The sequence below is a fragment of the Mobula hypostoma genome, chromosome X2 (assembly GCF_963921235.1).
Source record: "Mobula hypostoma chromosome X2, sMobHyp1.1, whole genome shotgun sequence".
NCBI classification, from domain to species: Eukaryota; Metazoa; Chordata; class Chondrichthyes; order Myliobatiformes; family Myliobatidae; genus Mobula; species Mobula hypostoma.
In genome coordinates this window covers 49221410-49236876 of record NC_086129.1, presented here as the reverse complement: position 1 = coordinate 49236876, position 15467 = coordinate 49221410, and the positions used below count along the sequence as shown (strand labels likewise).

At 43.9% G+C, this 15467-nt stretch overlaps 1 protein-coding gene across 2 annotated transcripts in view; it reads right to left on the bottom strand.

Annotated features, from left to right (window-relative positions):
• The window catches only part of jam3b (junctional adhesion molecule 3b), a 157841-nt gene that overhangs the window by 22158 nt on the left and 120216 nt on the right, over positions 1-15467 (bottom strand). For both annotated transcript variants that reach the window (XM_063038797.1, XM_063038798.1), the window contains 2 exons: positions 10621-10823; positions 6077-6176 (listed from right to left, as the gene is read on the bottom strand). In XM_063038797.1, coding sequence (XP_062894867.1) covers positions 6077-6176; positions 10621-10823 — 303 coding nt within the window. The remainder of the gene's footprint in view (positions 1-6076; positions 6177-10620; positions 10824-15467) is intronic.

Here is a 15467-nt window from a genome sequence, read left to right as displayed (position 1 = left end):
ATTCCCCAGGCTGCTCCATGAGGCAAGGGAAAAGATTGCTGAGCCTCTGGCTAGGATCTTTATGTCCTCATTGTCCACAGGAATGGTACTGGAGGATTGGAGGGAGGCCAATGTTGTCCCCTTGTTCAAAAAAGATAGTAGGGATAGTCCAGGTAATTATAGACCAGTGAGCCTTATGTCTGTGGTGGGAAAGCTGTTGGAAAAGATTCTTAGAGATAGGATCTCTGGGCAGTTAGAGAATCATGGTCTGATCAGGGACAGTCAGCATGGCTTTGTGAAGGGCAGATCGTGTCTAACAAGCCTGATAGAGTTCTTTGAGGAGGTGACAAGGCATACAGATGAGAGTAGTGCAGTGGATGTGATCTACATGGATTTTAGTAAGGCATTTGACAAGGTTCCACACGGTAGGCTTATTCAGAAAGTCAGAAGGCATGGGATCCAGGGAAGTTTGGCCAGGTGGATTCAGAATTGGCTTGCCTGCAGAAGGCAGAGGGTCGTGGTGGAGGGAGTACATTCTGATTGGAGGGTTGTGACTAGTGGTGTCCCACAAGGATCAGTTCTGGGACCTCTACTTTTCATGATTTTTATTAACGACCTGACGTGGGGGTAGAAGGATGGGTTGGCAAGTTTGCAGACGACACAAAGGTTGGTGGTGTTGTAGATAATGTAGAGGATTGTCGAAGATTGCAGAGAGACATTGATAGGATGCAGAAGTGGGCTGAGAAGTGGCAGATGGAGTTCAACCCGTAGAAGTGTGAGGTGGTACACTTTGGAAGGACAAACTCCAAGGCAGAGTACAAATGGCAGGATACTTGGTAGTGTGGAGGAGCAGAGGGATCTGGGGGTACATGTCCCCAGATCCCTGAAAGTTGCCTCACAGGTAGATAAGGTAGTTAAGAAAGCTTATGGGGTGTTAGCTTTCATAAGTCGAGGGATAGAGTTTAAGAGTCGCGATGTAATGATGCAGCTCTATAAAACTCTGGTTAGGCCACACTTGGAGTACTGTGTCCAGTTCTGGTCACCTCACTATAGGAAGGATCTGGAAGCACTGGAAAGGGTACAGAGGAGATTTACCAGAATGCTGCCTGGTTTAGAAAGTATGCATTATGATCAGAGATTAAGGGAGCTAGGGCTATACTCTTTGGAGAGGAGGAGGATGACAGGAGACATGATAGAGGTGTACAAGATATTCAGAGGAATAGATAGAGTAGATGGCCAGCGCCTCTTCCCCAGGGCACCACTGCTCAATACAAGAGGACATGGCTTTAAGGTAAGGGGTGGGAAGTTCAAGGGGGATATTAGAGGAAGGTTTTTTACTCAGAGAGTGGTTGGTGCGTGGGATGCACTGCCTGAGTCAGTGGTGGTGGCAGATACACTAGTGAAGTTTAAGAGACTACTAGACACGTATATGGAGGAATTTAAGGTGGGGGGTTATATGGGAGGCAGGGTTTGAGGGTCAGCACAACATTGTGGGCCGAAGGGCCTGTAATGTGCTGTACTATTCTATATTCTATCCTTTTAGAATAGATATGAGGAAGAATTACTTCAGCCAGAGAGTGGTGAATCTGTGGAATTCCTTGCCACAGGCAGCTGTGGAGGCCAAGAGTTTATGTATATTTAAGGGAGAGGTTGTTAGATTCTTGATTGGTCAGGACATGAAGGGATACAGGGTGAGAGAGGGGGAGTCAGGAGACAGGGGCTGAGAGGGAAAATAGATCAGCTATGATGAAATGGCAGAGCAGACTCGATAGCCTAATTCTGCTCCTATATTTTATGGTCTTATGAGCAAGGATGTGGCAAATGTAATCAAACATGATAATTGCCATTTTAGTTGAAGTAGAAAGCCAAAGCAGGACCTCTAGGGTAGTAATTCCTGGATTACTGCCTGTGCCACATGCCAGTGAGGGTAAGAATAGGATGATCTGGCAGGTGACTGTGTGGCTGAGGAAGTGGTGCAGGGGGACAGGGTTTCAGATTTCTGGATCATTGCGATCTCTTCTGGGGAAGGATGACCTGTACAAAAAGGTACACCTGAAACCGTTCAGGTAGGTTGGCTAGAGCTGTTCAGGTGGGTTTACATTAATTTGGCAGGGGGATGGGAACTGGAGTGACAGTGATGAAGATGAGGTGGTTGGTTTACAAACAGAGCAATGTGTAGTGAGATTCCTAGCAAGACGAGGCTAATGATAGGGCAAAATTGCAGTCAACAGGATGAGTTGCAGCATAAGATGCTGACAAAATCGAAAAAGGGTGAATACAGGACTGGAGGTATTATAATTGAATGCACGCAGTATACAGAATAAGGTAGATGAACTTGCAGCACAGTTACTGATTGGCAGGTATGATGTAGACATCACTGAATCATGGCTGAAAGATTACAGCTGAGAGCTTAATGTCCAAGGATACACATTGTATCGAAAGGGCAGGCAGGAATGCAGAAGAAGTGGCATTGCTGTGTTGGTAAAATATCAAATCAAATCACTAGAAAGAGGTGACGTAGGGTCAGAAGGTGTTGAATCATTATGGGTAGAGCCAAAGAACTGCAAGGATTGAAAGACACTGATGGGAGTTGTATACAGACCCTCAAACAGTAGTAAGGATGTGGCCTACAAATTAGAAGAGTCGATAGAAAATCCACGTGGAAAGAGCAATGTTACGATTGTCATGGGGGATTTGAATATGCAGGTAGATTGGGGAAAATCAGGTTGGTGCTGGATCCCAAGAGGGGGAATTTGTAGAATGCCTACAAGATGGCTTTTTACAGCAGCTCATGGTTGAGCCCTCTAGGGGATCAGCTATTCTGGATTGATGCAATGAACCAGAATTGATGAAAGAACTTAAGGTAAAGGAACCCTTAGGTACCAGTGATCATAATATGATAGAATTTACCCTGCAGTTTGAGTGGGAAAAAATGGAATACAAAGTTAAGCTAGCCAATAATATTAAAGAGGATACAAAAAGGTTCTTCAGATATATTAAGAGTAAAAGAGAGGTGAGAGTAGATATCGGACTGCTGGAGAGGTAGTAAAGGGGGGCAAGGAAATAGCAGACGAACTGAATAAATATTTTGCATCAGTCTTCACTGTGGAAGACACCAGCAGTATGCCAGAAGTTTGAGAGTGCCGCAGGCAGAAGTGTGTGAAGTTGCCATTCCTGGAGAGAAGATGCTTGGGAAACTGAAAATTCTGAAGGTAGATAAGTCACCGTAACCAGATGGTGTACACCCCAGGGTTCTGAAAGAGGTGGCTGAAGAGATTGTGGAGGCAGTGGTAATGATCTTTAAAGAATCACGAGATTCTGGGGGAATGCAAAATTAAATTGTCACTCCACTATTCAAGAAGCAAAGTAGGCAGAAGGAAGGAAAGTATAGGCCAGTTTGTCTGACCTCAGTGGTCAGAAAGATGTTGAAGTCAGTTTTTAAGAATGTGGTTTTGGGGTACTTGGAAGAACATAATAAAATAGGCCGTAGTCAGCCTGGTTTCCTTGAGGGGAAATCTTGTTTGACAAAAAAATAGGTAGAAGACAAAAGATAGGTAGAAGAGCAGGTGGTTTTGAGGAAGTAGGGTGACCACAGAAGGACTTAGACAGATTAGGAGAATGGTCAAAGAAGTGGCAAATGGAATAGTGTTGGGAAGTGTATGGTCATGCACTTTGGTAGAAGAAATGTAAGGGTTGACTATTTTCTAAATGGTGAGAAAATACAAAAAACTGAGGTGCAAAGAGACTTGGGAGTCCTTGTGCAGGATTCCCTAAAGGTTAATTTGCAGGTTGAGTCTGTACTGAGGAAGGAAAATGCAATATTAGCATTAATTCCAAGAGGACTAGAATATAAAACCAAGGATGTAACGTTGAGACAATAAAGCACTGGTGAGGCCTCACTTGGGGTATTGTGAGCAGGTTTGGGCCCCTTATTTCAGAAAGAATGTGCTGAAACTGGAGAGGGTTCAAAGAAGGTTCACAGAAATTATTCCAGGTTTGAACAGCTTGTCATATGAGGAGTGTTTGATGGTTCTGAGCCTGTATTCACTGGATTTCAGAAGAATGAGGGCGACCTCATTGAAACCTATCAAATGGTGAAATGCCTCGATAGAGTCAATGTGGAGAGGATATTTCCTATGGTGGGAGAGCTAAGACTGGACAATACAGCCTCAGAATAGAGGGGCCTCCTTTTAGAACAAAGTTGAGGAGGAATTTCTTAAGCCAGAGAATGGTGAAAATGGAATTCTGTTTGTATATTTAAGGCAGAGGTCAACAGATTCTTGACTGGTCAGGGCATGAAAGTATCACGGGGGCTAAGCAGTGATTGGGGCAGACTCAATGCGACAAATTACCTTATTCCGCTCCTGTACCTTATGGCCTTATGGTTGAGTATCTTTTAAGTGGAGAGAAACTAAATGGTGCAACAAATGTTGGAGGAACTCAGCAGGTCAGGCAGCATTTGTGGAGAGAAATGGACAGCAGATATTTTGGGTTGAGACACTTCATCTGGGATGTTATTGATGAAGTTGTATAAGATGTTGGTGGGGCCTAATTTGGAATATTATGTGCAGTTCTGGTCACTTACCTGCAGGAAAGACATCAAAAACATTGAAAGAGTGCAGAGAAAATTTACAAGAATGTTGCTGGGACTTGAAGACCTGAGTTACAGGGGAAGGTTGAATAGGTTACGAGTTTATCCCCTGGAGCGTAGGAGAATGAGGGGAGATCTTAGAGATATAAAAAGTCATGGGGGTATAGATAGGGTAAATGGAAGCAGACTGTTTCCATTGAGGTTGGGTGAGAATAGATCCAGATGTCATAGGTTAAAGGGAAACTTCTTCACTTAAAGGGTGGTGTGTGTGTGTGGTTCAAGCTGCCGGTGGATGTGGGTTCAATTGGAACATTTAAGAGAAGTTCGGGTAAGTACACGGATGGGAGGGGTATGGAGGGATATGGTCTGGGTGTGGGTCAATGGCACTAGGCAGAACTACAGTTTGGCATGGAATGGATAGGCTGAAGGGTCTGTTTCTGTGCTGTAGTGTTCTATAACTCTACATGTCGATGGGTCAAGGCAAAATTAATGGTTCAGCATGGACTAGATGGGCTGAAGGGCCCGTTTCTGTGCTGCAGTGTTCTATGGCTCTTCAAAAGAAGGCGGAGCTTAGGAGGGTTAATGGCGCCTAACAGCAACTCCTTTGCTTGCATCCTCAGAAACAGCTCTATTTCTATCTTTAATATCTCTATTTTGACCCTGACCTAGAGTTACACGCAATGGTTCTTTGCGGGAATGGGGCCCACTCTCGGAGTTTCACAACTGGCCATTGTTCAGCACGCCAAGGGCTCAGCCTAAGAGTTCCGCTCGCCTTCTGAGGACTAAGTTTTCATGGCTCTGAAGATGGGGGGGATCGAAGGTCAGTGTCCAAGCAGAAGACTGGTGTGTCGTGGGAAATCAAAGATCTAAGGCAGCGTGTCTAGAGACCTGAGATCTTTGGGCACAGAGCTCGGAAAAAGTGACAACGGACTTTTAACATCGTAAACCAGTGAGTTGTTTGTTATGTCTCCCTTCTCGCTGTGAAACGGAGACACCTCTTTCCCCCTTATTAGGGAGAGAGGGAGCCTGTGGTATGTCGAATACTGGGTGAACAATGTAATCTCTGGAGTACTGTAAGTCTGTGTATTTACTGTTGCTTTTGCTGCACGCTTGAGTGCTCGGTGATGGGTGTCGATGCTTTTTTTTGCCGGTGGGGGGAGGGGAGGGTTTGTTGCTCGCTGCTGCTTACACGCGGGAGGGAGAGGAGCTTGGGGTGGGGGTACTTTGGGGCTCTAACATTTAACTGTTGTCCATTCTTTGGGGGCACTCCTCTGTTTTCATGGATGTTTGTGAAGAAAAAGCATTTCAGGATGTATATTGTACACATTTCTCTGACATGAGATGTACCTTTGAAACCTTTGAAATCAATGGGATTAAGCAGATTAATTGTTTGGTATGGACTAGAAGGGTAGAAGAGTCTGTTTCGGTGCTGCTGTACGACTAGTTATTTGTTCATTATCTGTTGAAAAATCTACTTGAAACAAACAGCCAATGGTGTCAACTTACAGACTTCCATCCGTTGAGGCTCACATTTTGCCTGCCCAGCACGATTTATCGCCATGCAGTGGTATTCTCCAATATCCAGCTTCGAGGTGACGCTGAAGTGCTGTGAAAGTAAAATCACACATTTATCAGCTTATGATTAGCCCACATGTTCCTTCTGCAGTGTGCGAATTCAAACCTGAGATGGGAGACAGGCAAAGCAAATTCTGATACTTCTGGAGTAAAGCAATTTACAGGGATATGCATTAGGGATTTGTTTGGTTCTCGTGGCAAGTGAGGAATTTAGCTTCCTGTGATATTATAATGGTTAGTGATCATTTACCCTTTTTTTCAAAAAAGGTGCAATGCACTGAATCACTGATTTATAATATTGTTGGATCTCCTATTTTTTCCCAACTATTTCTCGAATGTGGGAGGAAAGCCATGCAGTCACAGGGAGAACGTACAAATTTCTTTCAGGCAGCAGCGGGAATAGAATCCCAATCAACCACTGGTCCTGTAAGGCACTGCATTAACTGCTACACTAATAAGTCATTAATACAAATTACAAATAGCAAAGGTTCGTATAGTAAGCCAATGATTAAAAACAGCTACTGCTTGTGTCCTATATCCCGTTTGCTACTCCTTGGCATGAGCAGCTCAGACCTGGATGAGGAAGTGGAGGGATGGGTTAGTAAGTTTGCTGATGACACAAAGGTTGGAGGTGTTGTGGATAGTGTGGAGGGCTGTCAGAGGTTACAGCGGGACATTGATAGGATGCAAAACTGGGCTGAGAAGTAGCAGATGGAGTTCAACCCAGATAAGTGCGAAGTGGTTCATTTTGGTCAGTCAAATATGATGGCAGAATATAGTATTAATGGTCAGACTCTTGGCAGTGTGGAGGATCAGAGGGATCTTGGGGTCCGAGTCCATAGGACACTCAAAGCAGCTGCGCAGGTTGACTCTGTGGTTAAGAAGGCATATGGTGTATTGGCCTTCATCAATCGTGGAATTGAATTTAGGAGCCGAGAGGTAATGTTGCAGCTATATAGGACCCTGGTCAGACCCCATTTGGAGTACTGTGCTCAGTTCTGGTCGCCTCACAACAGGAAGGACGTGGAAACTATAGAAAGGGTGCCGAGGAGATTTACAAGGATGTTGCCTGGATTGGGGAGCATGCCTTATGAAAACAGGTTGAGTGAACTCAGCCTTTTCTCCTTGGAGCGACGGAGGATGAGAGGTGACCTGATAGAGGTGTATAAGATGATGAGAGGCCTTAATCGTGAGGATAGTCAGAGGCTTTTTCCCAGGGCTGAAATGGCTGCCACAAGAGGGCACAGGTTTAATGTGTTTGGGAGTAGGTATAGAGGAGATGTCAGGGGCAAGTTTTTTTACACAGAGAGTGGTGAGTGTGTGGAATGGGCTGCCGGCAACGGTGGTGGAGGTGGATACGATAGGGTCTTTTAAGAGACTTTTGAATAGGTACATGGAGCTTAGAAAAATAGAGGGCTATGGGTATCCCTGGTAATTTCTGAGGTAGGGGCATGTTCGGCACAACTTTGTGGGCCAAAGGGCCTGTATTGTGCTGTAGGTTTTCTATGTTTCTAATCAACCTACAGCTTTTTGTAGCACTGGTATAATTTATAAGGGTCAATTGGCTGTTTGAATCAGTTGGTCAACTCAGGCTTAGAGAACGCATGAAGAAACTAATACGAGGGGTGATTGATAAGTTTGTGGCCTAGAAGGAGTCAATTTTAGAAAACCTAGCACATTTACTTTTCCTACATTTACACACTTAGTCCAGTGGTCATGGACCATACGGATCCCTTCTTTGTAGAAGTTGGCGTCTTGGACCTCCAGAAAGCGGTCCACAGCAGGAGTGATTGATAAATCCGTGGCTTAAGGTAGAAGGAGATGAGTTATTAACTTCAAACTTTCTGCATTTTCACTCAGAGTTGAACTGCACGTGCACGTAATGAGAGCTGTATAACTCATCTGCTTCTACGTTAGGCCACAAACTTATCAATCACCCCTGCTGTGGACTACCTGGAGGTCCAAGACGCTCTCGTTAAATGCACGTGCAGTTCAACTCTTTGAGTGATAATGCAGAAAGTTTGAGGTTAATAACTCATCACCCTCTACCTTAGGCCACAAACTTATCAATCACCCATGCTGTGGACCACTTCTATAAAAAAGGGATCCGTATGCTCCACGACCGCTGGACTAAGTGTGTAAATGTAGGAGGGGGCTATGTTGAAAAATAAATGTGCTAGATTTTCTAAAATTGACTCTTTCTACCTTAGGCCACAAACTTATCAATCACCCCTCGTAGAATTTACTCAACCAGTGCTGTCAATTCCAGTCACAATTCAGCAATGAAACAGCCAGTAAAACCAATGCTGAATCAGTTTCAAGTCAATATTTTGTGTATTAATAAAATACATTAAAATATCTCCCAGCTTCTCACTTCCCCCTCCTCATCCACTTACCACCTGCTTGTACTCCTTCCGCACCTTCTTATTTGGGCTTCTGCCCCCTTCCTTTTCAGTCTCGGTGAAGGGTCTTGGCACAAACATAGACTGTTTATTTCTCTCCATAGTTGCTGCCTGACCTGTTGAGTTTCTTTAGCATTTTGTGTGTGTTGCTCTGGATGTCTAGCATCTGCAGAATCTCTTGTGTTTGCAGATTAATATGTTCATGAGTGAAATAAATGCCAAAATAAATCTACACAAAATCAAGGCCGTAACATTTAATTGAATCATAAAGAGCAACTAATGTCCTAGGAAACTCATAGTTAAAAGATACAAGAGGTTCTGCAAATTGGCACTGAGGAGATACAATTGTCCCAGGTTCCATTCTGGCCTCTCGTGCTGCCTGTATGGAGTGTACATGTTCTCTCTGTGACTGTATGACCCTGGGTGCTTTGCCATCCTCCTCCACATCTCAAGGTACTGGTCTGTGAATTGGCTTCTGAAAATTAGTATGGTGGCTGGTAGGAGAATTAGGTGGGGGTAGGGGAATGGTTTAGCAGCCATGTCTGAGAAAAGTAAGTTACAGTGGGTGGAGGAGGTTGATAAGGTGGCTAAGAACCAGCGTAAACAGTGCAACAAATGATCTCACCCCATCAGGAAAAGGACTATTCCTATATCTTATGAATGGTAAATGCTCCTTTCAAATTCAATACCTATTTTCATAGAATCATAGAGCAATACAGCATATTTGCAGCCCTTCAGCCCTGCAAGTCCATTCCCATACAGCTAGTCTCAATTTCCTGTTTTCAGCCCATATCCCTCTCAGCCCCATTCCTCCATGTACCTGTCCCAGTACCTGCCTCAGCCACTTCCTCTGGCAGCTCATTTAATACAATCACTACATTCTGCACAAAAAAGATGTCCCTCAGGTCCCTTTCAAGACTTTCTCCCCTCACCCTAAAGCCTATTCCTCCTCATTTTGGACTCCCCTATCCTGTCACCATCCACCTCATCTATTTCTCTCAAAATTCTGTAAGGTTGAATCGAATTGAATTGACTTTGTTTCTTACATCCTTCACATACATGAGTAAAAATCTTTACGTTACGTCTCCATTTAAAAGTGCAATGTGCAATCATAGTAATTTATAATCATTTATAATAAATAGAACAGTCAATGAAACATAGAGTACTCTCAAATCAGCGTGATTTCATCAGTCTGATAGCCTGGTGGAAGAAGCTGTCCCGGAGCCTGTTAGTCCTGGCTTTTATGCTGTGGTACTGTTTCCTGGATGGTAGCAGTTGGAATAGATTATGGTTGGGTGACTTGGGTCCCCAGTGATCCTTTGGGCCCTTTTTCCACACCTGTCTATGTAGATGTCCTGAATAGTGGGAAGATCACAACTACAGATGCGCTGGGCTGTCCGCACCACTCTCTGCAGAATCCTGTGATTGAGGGAAGTACAGTTCCCATACCAGACAGTGATGTAGCCAGTCAGGATGCTCTCAATTGTGCCCCTGTAGAAAGCTCTTAGGATTTGGGGGTCCACACCAAGCTTCCTCAACCATCTGAGGTGAAAGAGCCCCTCATTCTCCTATGTTCCAAGGAATAAAGACCTAGCCTGGACTATTTCTCCCTATAACTCAGACCCTTAAATGCTTTCTGCGCTCTTTCCAGTTTAACCACGTTTCCTAAAGCAGGGTGACCAAAATGTACGTAGACACTATTCCAAATGTGCTTCATCAGTGACTTATATAACTGCAACATAACATCCCAACTCCTATAACTCAATGCCCTGACAGCTGAAGGCTAGCATGTTACATGCCTTTTTCACCACCCTGTCTACCTGTAATGCGGCTATCAATGAACCATATACTTGTACTCCTGGGTCCCTTTGCTCCTTTACACTCCCTAGTGCCCTATATTCATAGTCCTACACTGAGTTGACTTTCCAAAATGCATCATCTCACACGTATCTGTATCGATATCTACTTGCCTATCCTCAACCCGCTGATCTTTCTTTGGAAGACTCCTCATAGTAAATTGGCAGGTTTATTGAGAGACAGATTAAAATACTCATATTAAAGACATTGAATTACCAGAGTTCCTGTATTGTCGTTTATTTTATAAGAAGAATTGAAGAATTTTGGATCAGATTTTGGATCAGGTGGAACAACAACACCATTTTTGTACCAGATATACTTCGGAGGTGGATAACCTTCCTGTTCATGACATGTCAAAATGGCAGCCTTCCCCACTGGAACTGACTTCGGCACAGAACATTTTGGTGTAACTGGCTTCACTGAAAAAGAACAGAGTGTTAGGCAGGGCACGGTGATTTTGTGTTTGCAGTTTCTGCAGAAAACAAGTTGGGTAAATTATAACGCAAGTTTCAATCATATTTCACTCAAGTTCATCCATAAAGATCTAACATAAAATCAGGAAGTGAGCATCTGCAGGTATTTGAAACTACACCAGTTTCAAGATAAACATACTTTCCACTTAGCATGTTAACAGATGATTTTAATAGTATAACAAAAATGTGCCTCAAGCATAAAACTCACCTAAAATGTCAATCAAGTATCAAAAAAAATGTAGGAATAAATGTAGATCATGTACTAACGTTCAAAAGGAAACAGCATGGCAAATGGTTGACAACTTGTTCAACATCATAAATTTCTAAATAAAGTCAGAGTCAAAGAGCAATACAGCACAGATACAGGCCCGTTGGCCCATCAAGTTCATGCAGGCCATGGTGGTCACCCAATTGGTCCCAATTTCCTGCATTCCGACTGCTCATGGTTAAAACAGTTCAAAATAACATATCCTTGCTTCAATACTGCAGCTCACTTCTCCTAAGCTGTTGGCTGGAGTAGATCAAATCTTCAGAATTGCTGGGACACTGTTTAAGCTACGTCACTTCTATTTCAGTACCATGGTCAACCCCAACCTCAGTATTCAGTTACAGTAAGAAAACAAAAGTGGTTTCAAAAATCAATTTCTGGGTCAATGTAAACCACACAAGATGATGAGCATCATACTCACCATCTGCTAAAAAGTACCCTCCATCAATGAAGCTTCAGGACAAGACCCTTAAAAACTGGAACACACCCCTCACTTAGGAGCCGCTTCATCACCTTCGGTGCTTTTGACTGTCCGATTGCAATGTCTGAAGCTCATGATTTCAGGCCCAGCACAGAGCTCATGGTTCACTTGGAAGCAGTGTTCCCTGTTCTTCTATATCCCACAACTGATGTCAGACTCACTTGGATATAATTTCCTGCTTCACGTTTAGAGCCTTTTTGAAACAGCAGAACAACATTGGCTGTCCTCCAATCCTCCAGTACCTGTCCTGTCGCTAAGGATGTTTCAATTATCTCTGCTAGGGCCGCAGGAACTTCTGCACTTTCTTCCCATAGGGTCCAAGGGAATACCTTGTCAGGCCCTGGGGATTTATCCACCCTGATTTGCCTCAGGGTAGGAAACACTTCCTCCTCTGGAATCTGAAGGGTCCATGAAGTTGATGCCACTTTGCCTCACTTCTATGGGCTCTGTCTCAGGAGTGAGATATGCCAACTAGTGGAGTGGTGCTGCAGCAACAACCTGGCACTAAGTGTCAGTAAGATGAAAGTGCTGACTGTGGACTTCAGGAAGGGTAAGACGAAGGAACACATACCAATCCTCATAGAGGGATCAGAAGTGGAGAGAGTGAGCAGTTTCAAGTTCCTGGGTGTCAAGATCTCTGAGGATCTAACCTGGTCCCAACATACTGATGTAGTCATAAACAAGGCAAGACAGTGGCTATACTTCATTTGGAGTTTGAAGCGATTTGGCATGTCAACAAATATGCTCAAAAACTTCTATAGTTGTACCATGGAGAGCATTCTGACAGGCTGCATCACTGTCTGGTACGGAGGGGATACTGCACAGGACTGAAAGAAGCTGCAGAAGGTTGTAAATCTAGTCAGCTCCATCTTGGGTACTAGCCTACAAAGTACCCAGGACATCTTCAGAGAGTGATGTCTCAGAAAGGCAGTGTCCATTATTAAAGACCTCCAGCACCCAGGACATGCCCTTTTCTCACTGTTACCATCAGGTAGGAGGTACAGAAGCCTGAAGGCACACACTCAGTGATTCAGGAACAGCTTCTTCCCCTCTGCCATCTGATTCCTAAATAGACTTTGAAGCTTTGGACACTACCTCACTTTTTAATATACAGTATTTCTATTTTTGCACATTTTAAAATAATCTATTCAATATACGTAATTGATTTACTGGTTTATTTATTATGTTTTATTTTATTTATTATTATTATTTTTTCTCTCTCTGCCAGATGATGACGCCACACTGCCTGATGTCCTGAACGAGTTCTTTGCCCAGAGGGAGGAGGCTGCCCCACTCATCCACCCACCTGACGATGAGTCCACACGGGTCCTTAAGCAACATCAGGTGAGATCCACCCTGAGGAAAGTGAATGCGAGCAAGGCAGCTGGCCCAGCCGGATACTAAATGCATGTGCCGACCAGCTTGCTGAGGTGTTTACAAGTATATTTAACCTCTCACTGCAACAAGCTGTTGTTCCAACATGCCTTAAAACCTCCACCATCATCCCCGTACCCTAAAAATCAGCTGTGAAGTGCATGACTGACTATTGCCCTGTAGCGCTGACACCCATAGCCGTGAAGTGCTTTGAGAGACTTGTGCTCTCACACATTAAGGCTATAATCCCACCTGATCTGGACAAACACCAGTTTACCTACCAGGCAAACCGCTCCACGGAGGATGCAATCGCAACAGCCCTCCACATTGCTCTGACTCACTTAGAGGGACGGAACACTTATGTGAGGATGTTATTTGTGTACTTCAGTTCTGCATTTAACACAGTCATCCCCCATAAACTGGTCAGCAAAATGAACACTCTTGGCCTTGGTTCCTCCCTGTGCTCATGGGTCATGGACTTTCTCACAGACCGACCACACCAAGTCAGAATTGGCAAGCACACCTCCACCACCCTCATCTTAAAAATAGGCACCCTGTCTGCTGAGCCCTATGCTCTACACACTCTTCACACATGACTGCACCCCCATCTACACCTGCAACTCCATCATTAAATTTGCGGACGATACCACAGTGGTTGGCCTGATCTCGGACGAGGATGAAACAGCCTACAGGCTTGAGGTGAATCATCTGACTGAGTGGTGTAAGGACAACGACCTGGTCCTTCACACTTCTAAAACAAAAGAGATGATCATTGACTTCAGGAGATCACAGGACAGAGTACACACCCCCCTCCATATACATGGAAAGGTGGTGGAAAGTGTGGAAAACCTAAAGTTCCCTGGAGTTATGTTGTCAAAACAGCTGACATGGACCACCAACACCTCGTTGCTTGTTAAAAAGGCACAGCAAAGACTCTTCTTACTCAGAAAGCTGAAACGGGTCAAACTCCCACAAAAGCTGTTGCGTAACTTCTCCAGAAGCACAATTGAAACCATCCTGACCAACAGCGCCACCGTGTGGTATGCCAGCTGCACAGCCGCTGAGCGACAAGACCTGCATCGCGTGGTGAAGGCAGCCCAGTGAATTGTCAGGATGGAGCTCCCAGGACTGGACACCGTCTATTCCAGCAGACTCAGGAGGAAAGCAATCAGCATAACCAGAGACACCACACACCCCGGCCACTCCCTGTTTGACCCGCTGCCGTCCAGCAAAAGGTTCAGGACACCAAGGCCAGAACAAATAGACTGAGGAACAGCTTCTAACCCAGAGCTGCGGCCTCCATCACACCACTCCACAGAACAATGACTGAAACTGTGAGCACACACATGCACACACAAGGAGTCAAATACTTGCACTAACGGCACTTTGTGCATTACTGTGATATTCTGGTGCTGCTGCAACTTATTTTCTGTTACTTATCTATTTAATACTGTTTTTCTATTACTGTCTGGTTTTTATTTACCCCTTCATTTAATTGCCTGAGAGGAAGCCAAACAGAGTTTCATTGTACCTATGTATAATGACAATAAAGATCATTCATTCATAGATTATGTATTGCATTGAACTGCTGCTGCTAAGTTAACAAATTTCACGTAACATGCCGGTGATAATAAACCTGATTCTGATTTTATCTCCCAAGTAAATACTGATGCAAAGAATTAATTTAAAATCTCCCCCATCTATTTTGGCTCCACACATGGATTCACATTCTGGTCTTCCAGAGGACTAGTTTTGTCCCTAGCAATCCTTTTGCTCTTAACATATCTGCAGAATCTCTTGGGATTCTCCTTCACCTTGTCTGCTAGAGCAACTTCATACCTTCTTTCAGCCTTCCTGATTTCTTTCTTAAGTGTTCTCTTGCATTTCTTGTACTCCATAAGCACCTCATTTCTTCCTACCTGCCTATACCTGCTATGCACCTTCTTTTTTTTCTCTCAACCAGGACCTCAATATCTCTTGAAAACCAAGGTTCCCTACACTTGTTATCTTTACCTTTTATTCTGACAGGCACATAAAAACCTTGGCAGTGCTCTCCTACACAAACTTCTATCACCTGCCCTGTCTCATTCCCTAATAGCAGAGCCTGTATCGCATGCTCTCTCATTGGGACTTCTATATACTGATTAAGAAAACTTTCCGGGAGATTCCTACTGGTCGTTGATGGATTAGCAACTTTTTACAGTTGGTCCTATTTTACTTACTTTACTGTTTTCAACCTGCTTTGAAACCTTACTTTTAAACATGATATTGTTTTACTATGGCTACAAGGGATGCCAAAAGTACTAAAAAGGAAGAGCCTCCTGCAACTTTGGAATCTATTATGGAATTGCTTCGAAAACACAGAAAAGAATCTTCCGAGAAGTTCCAGCAGAAGTTCCAGCAACTCAGCTCTGAAATTTAAAAAATAGATACAAAATTGGATTATATTCAAAAAACCTTAATTGAA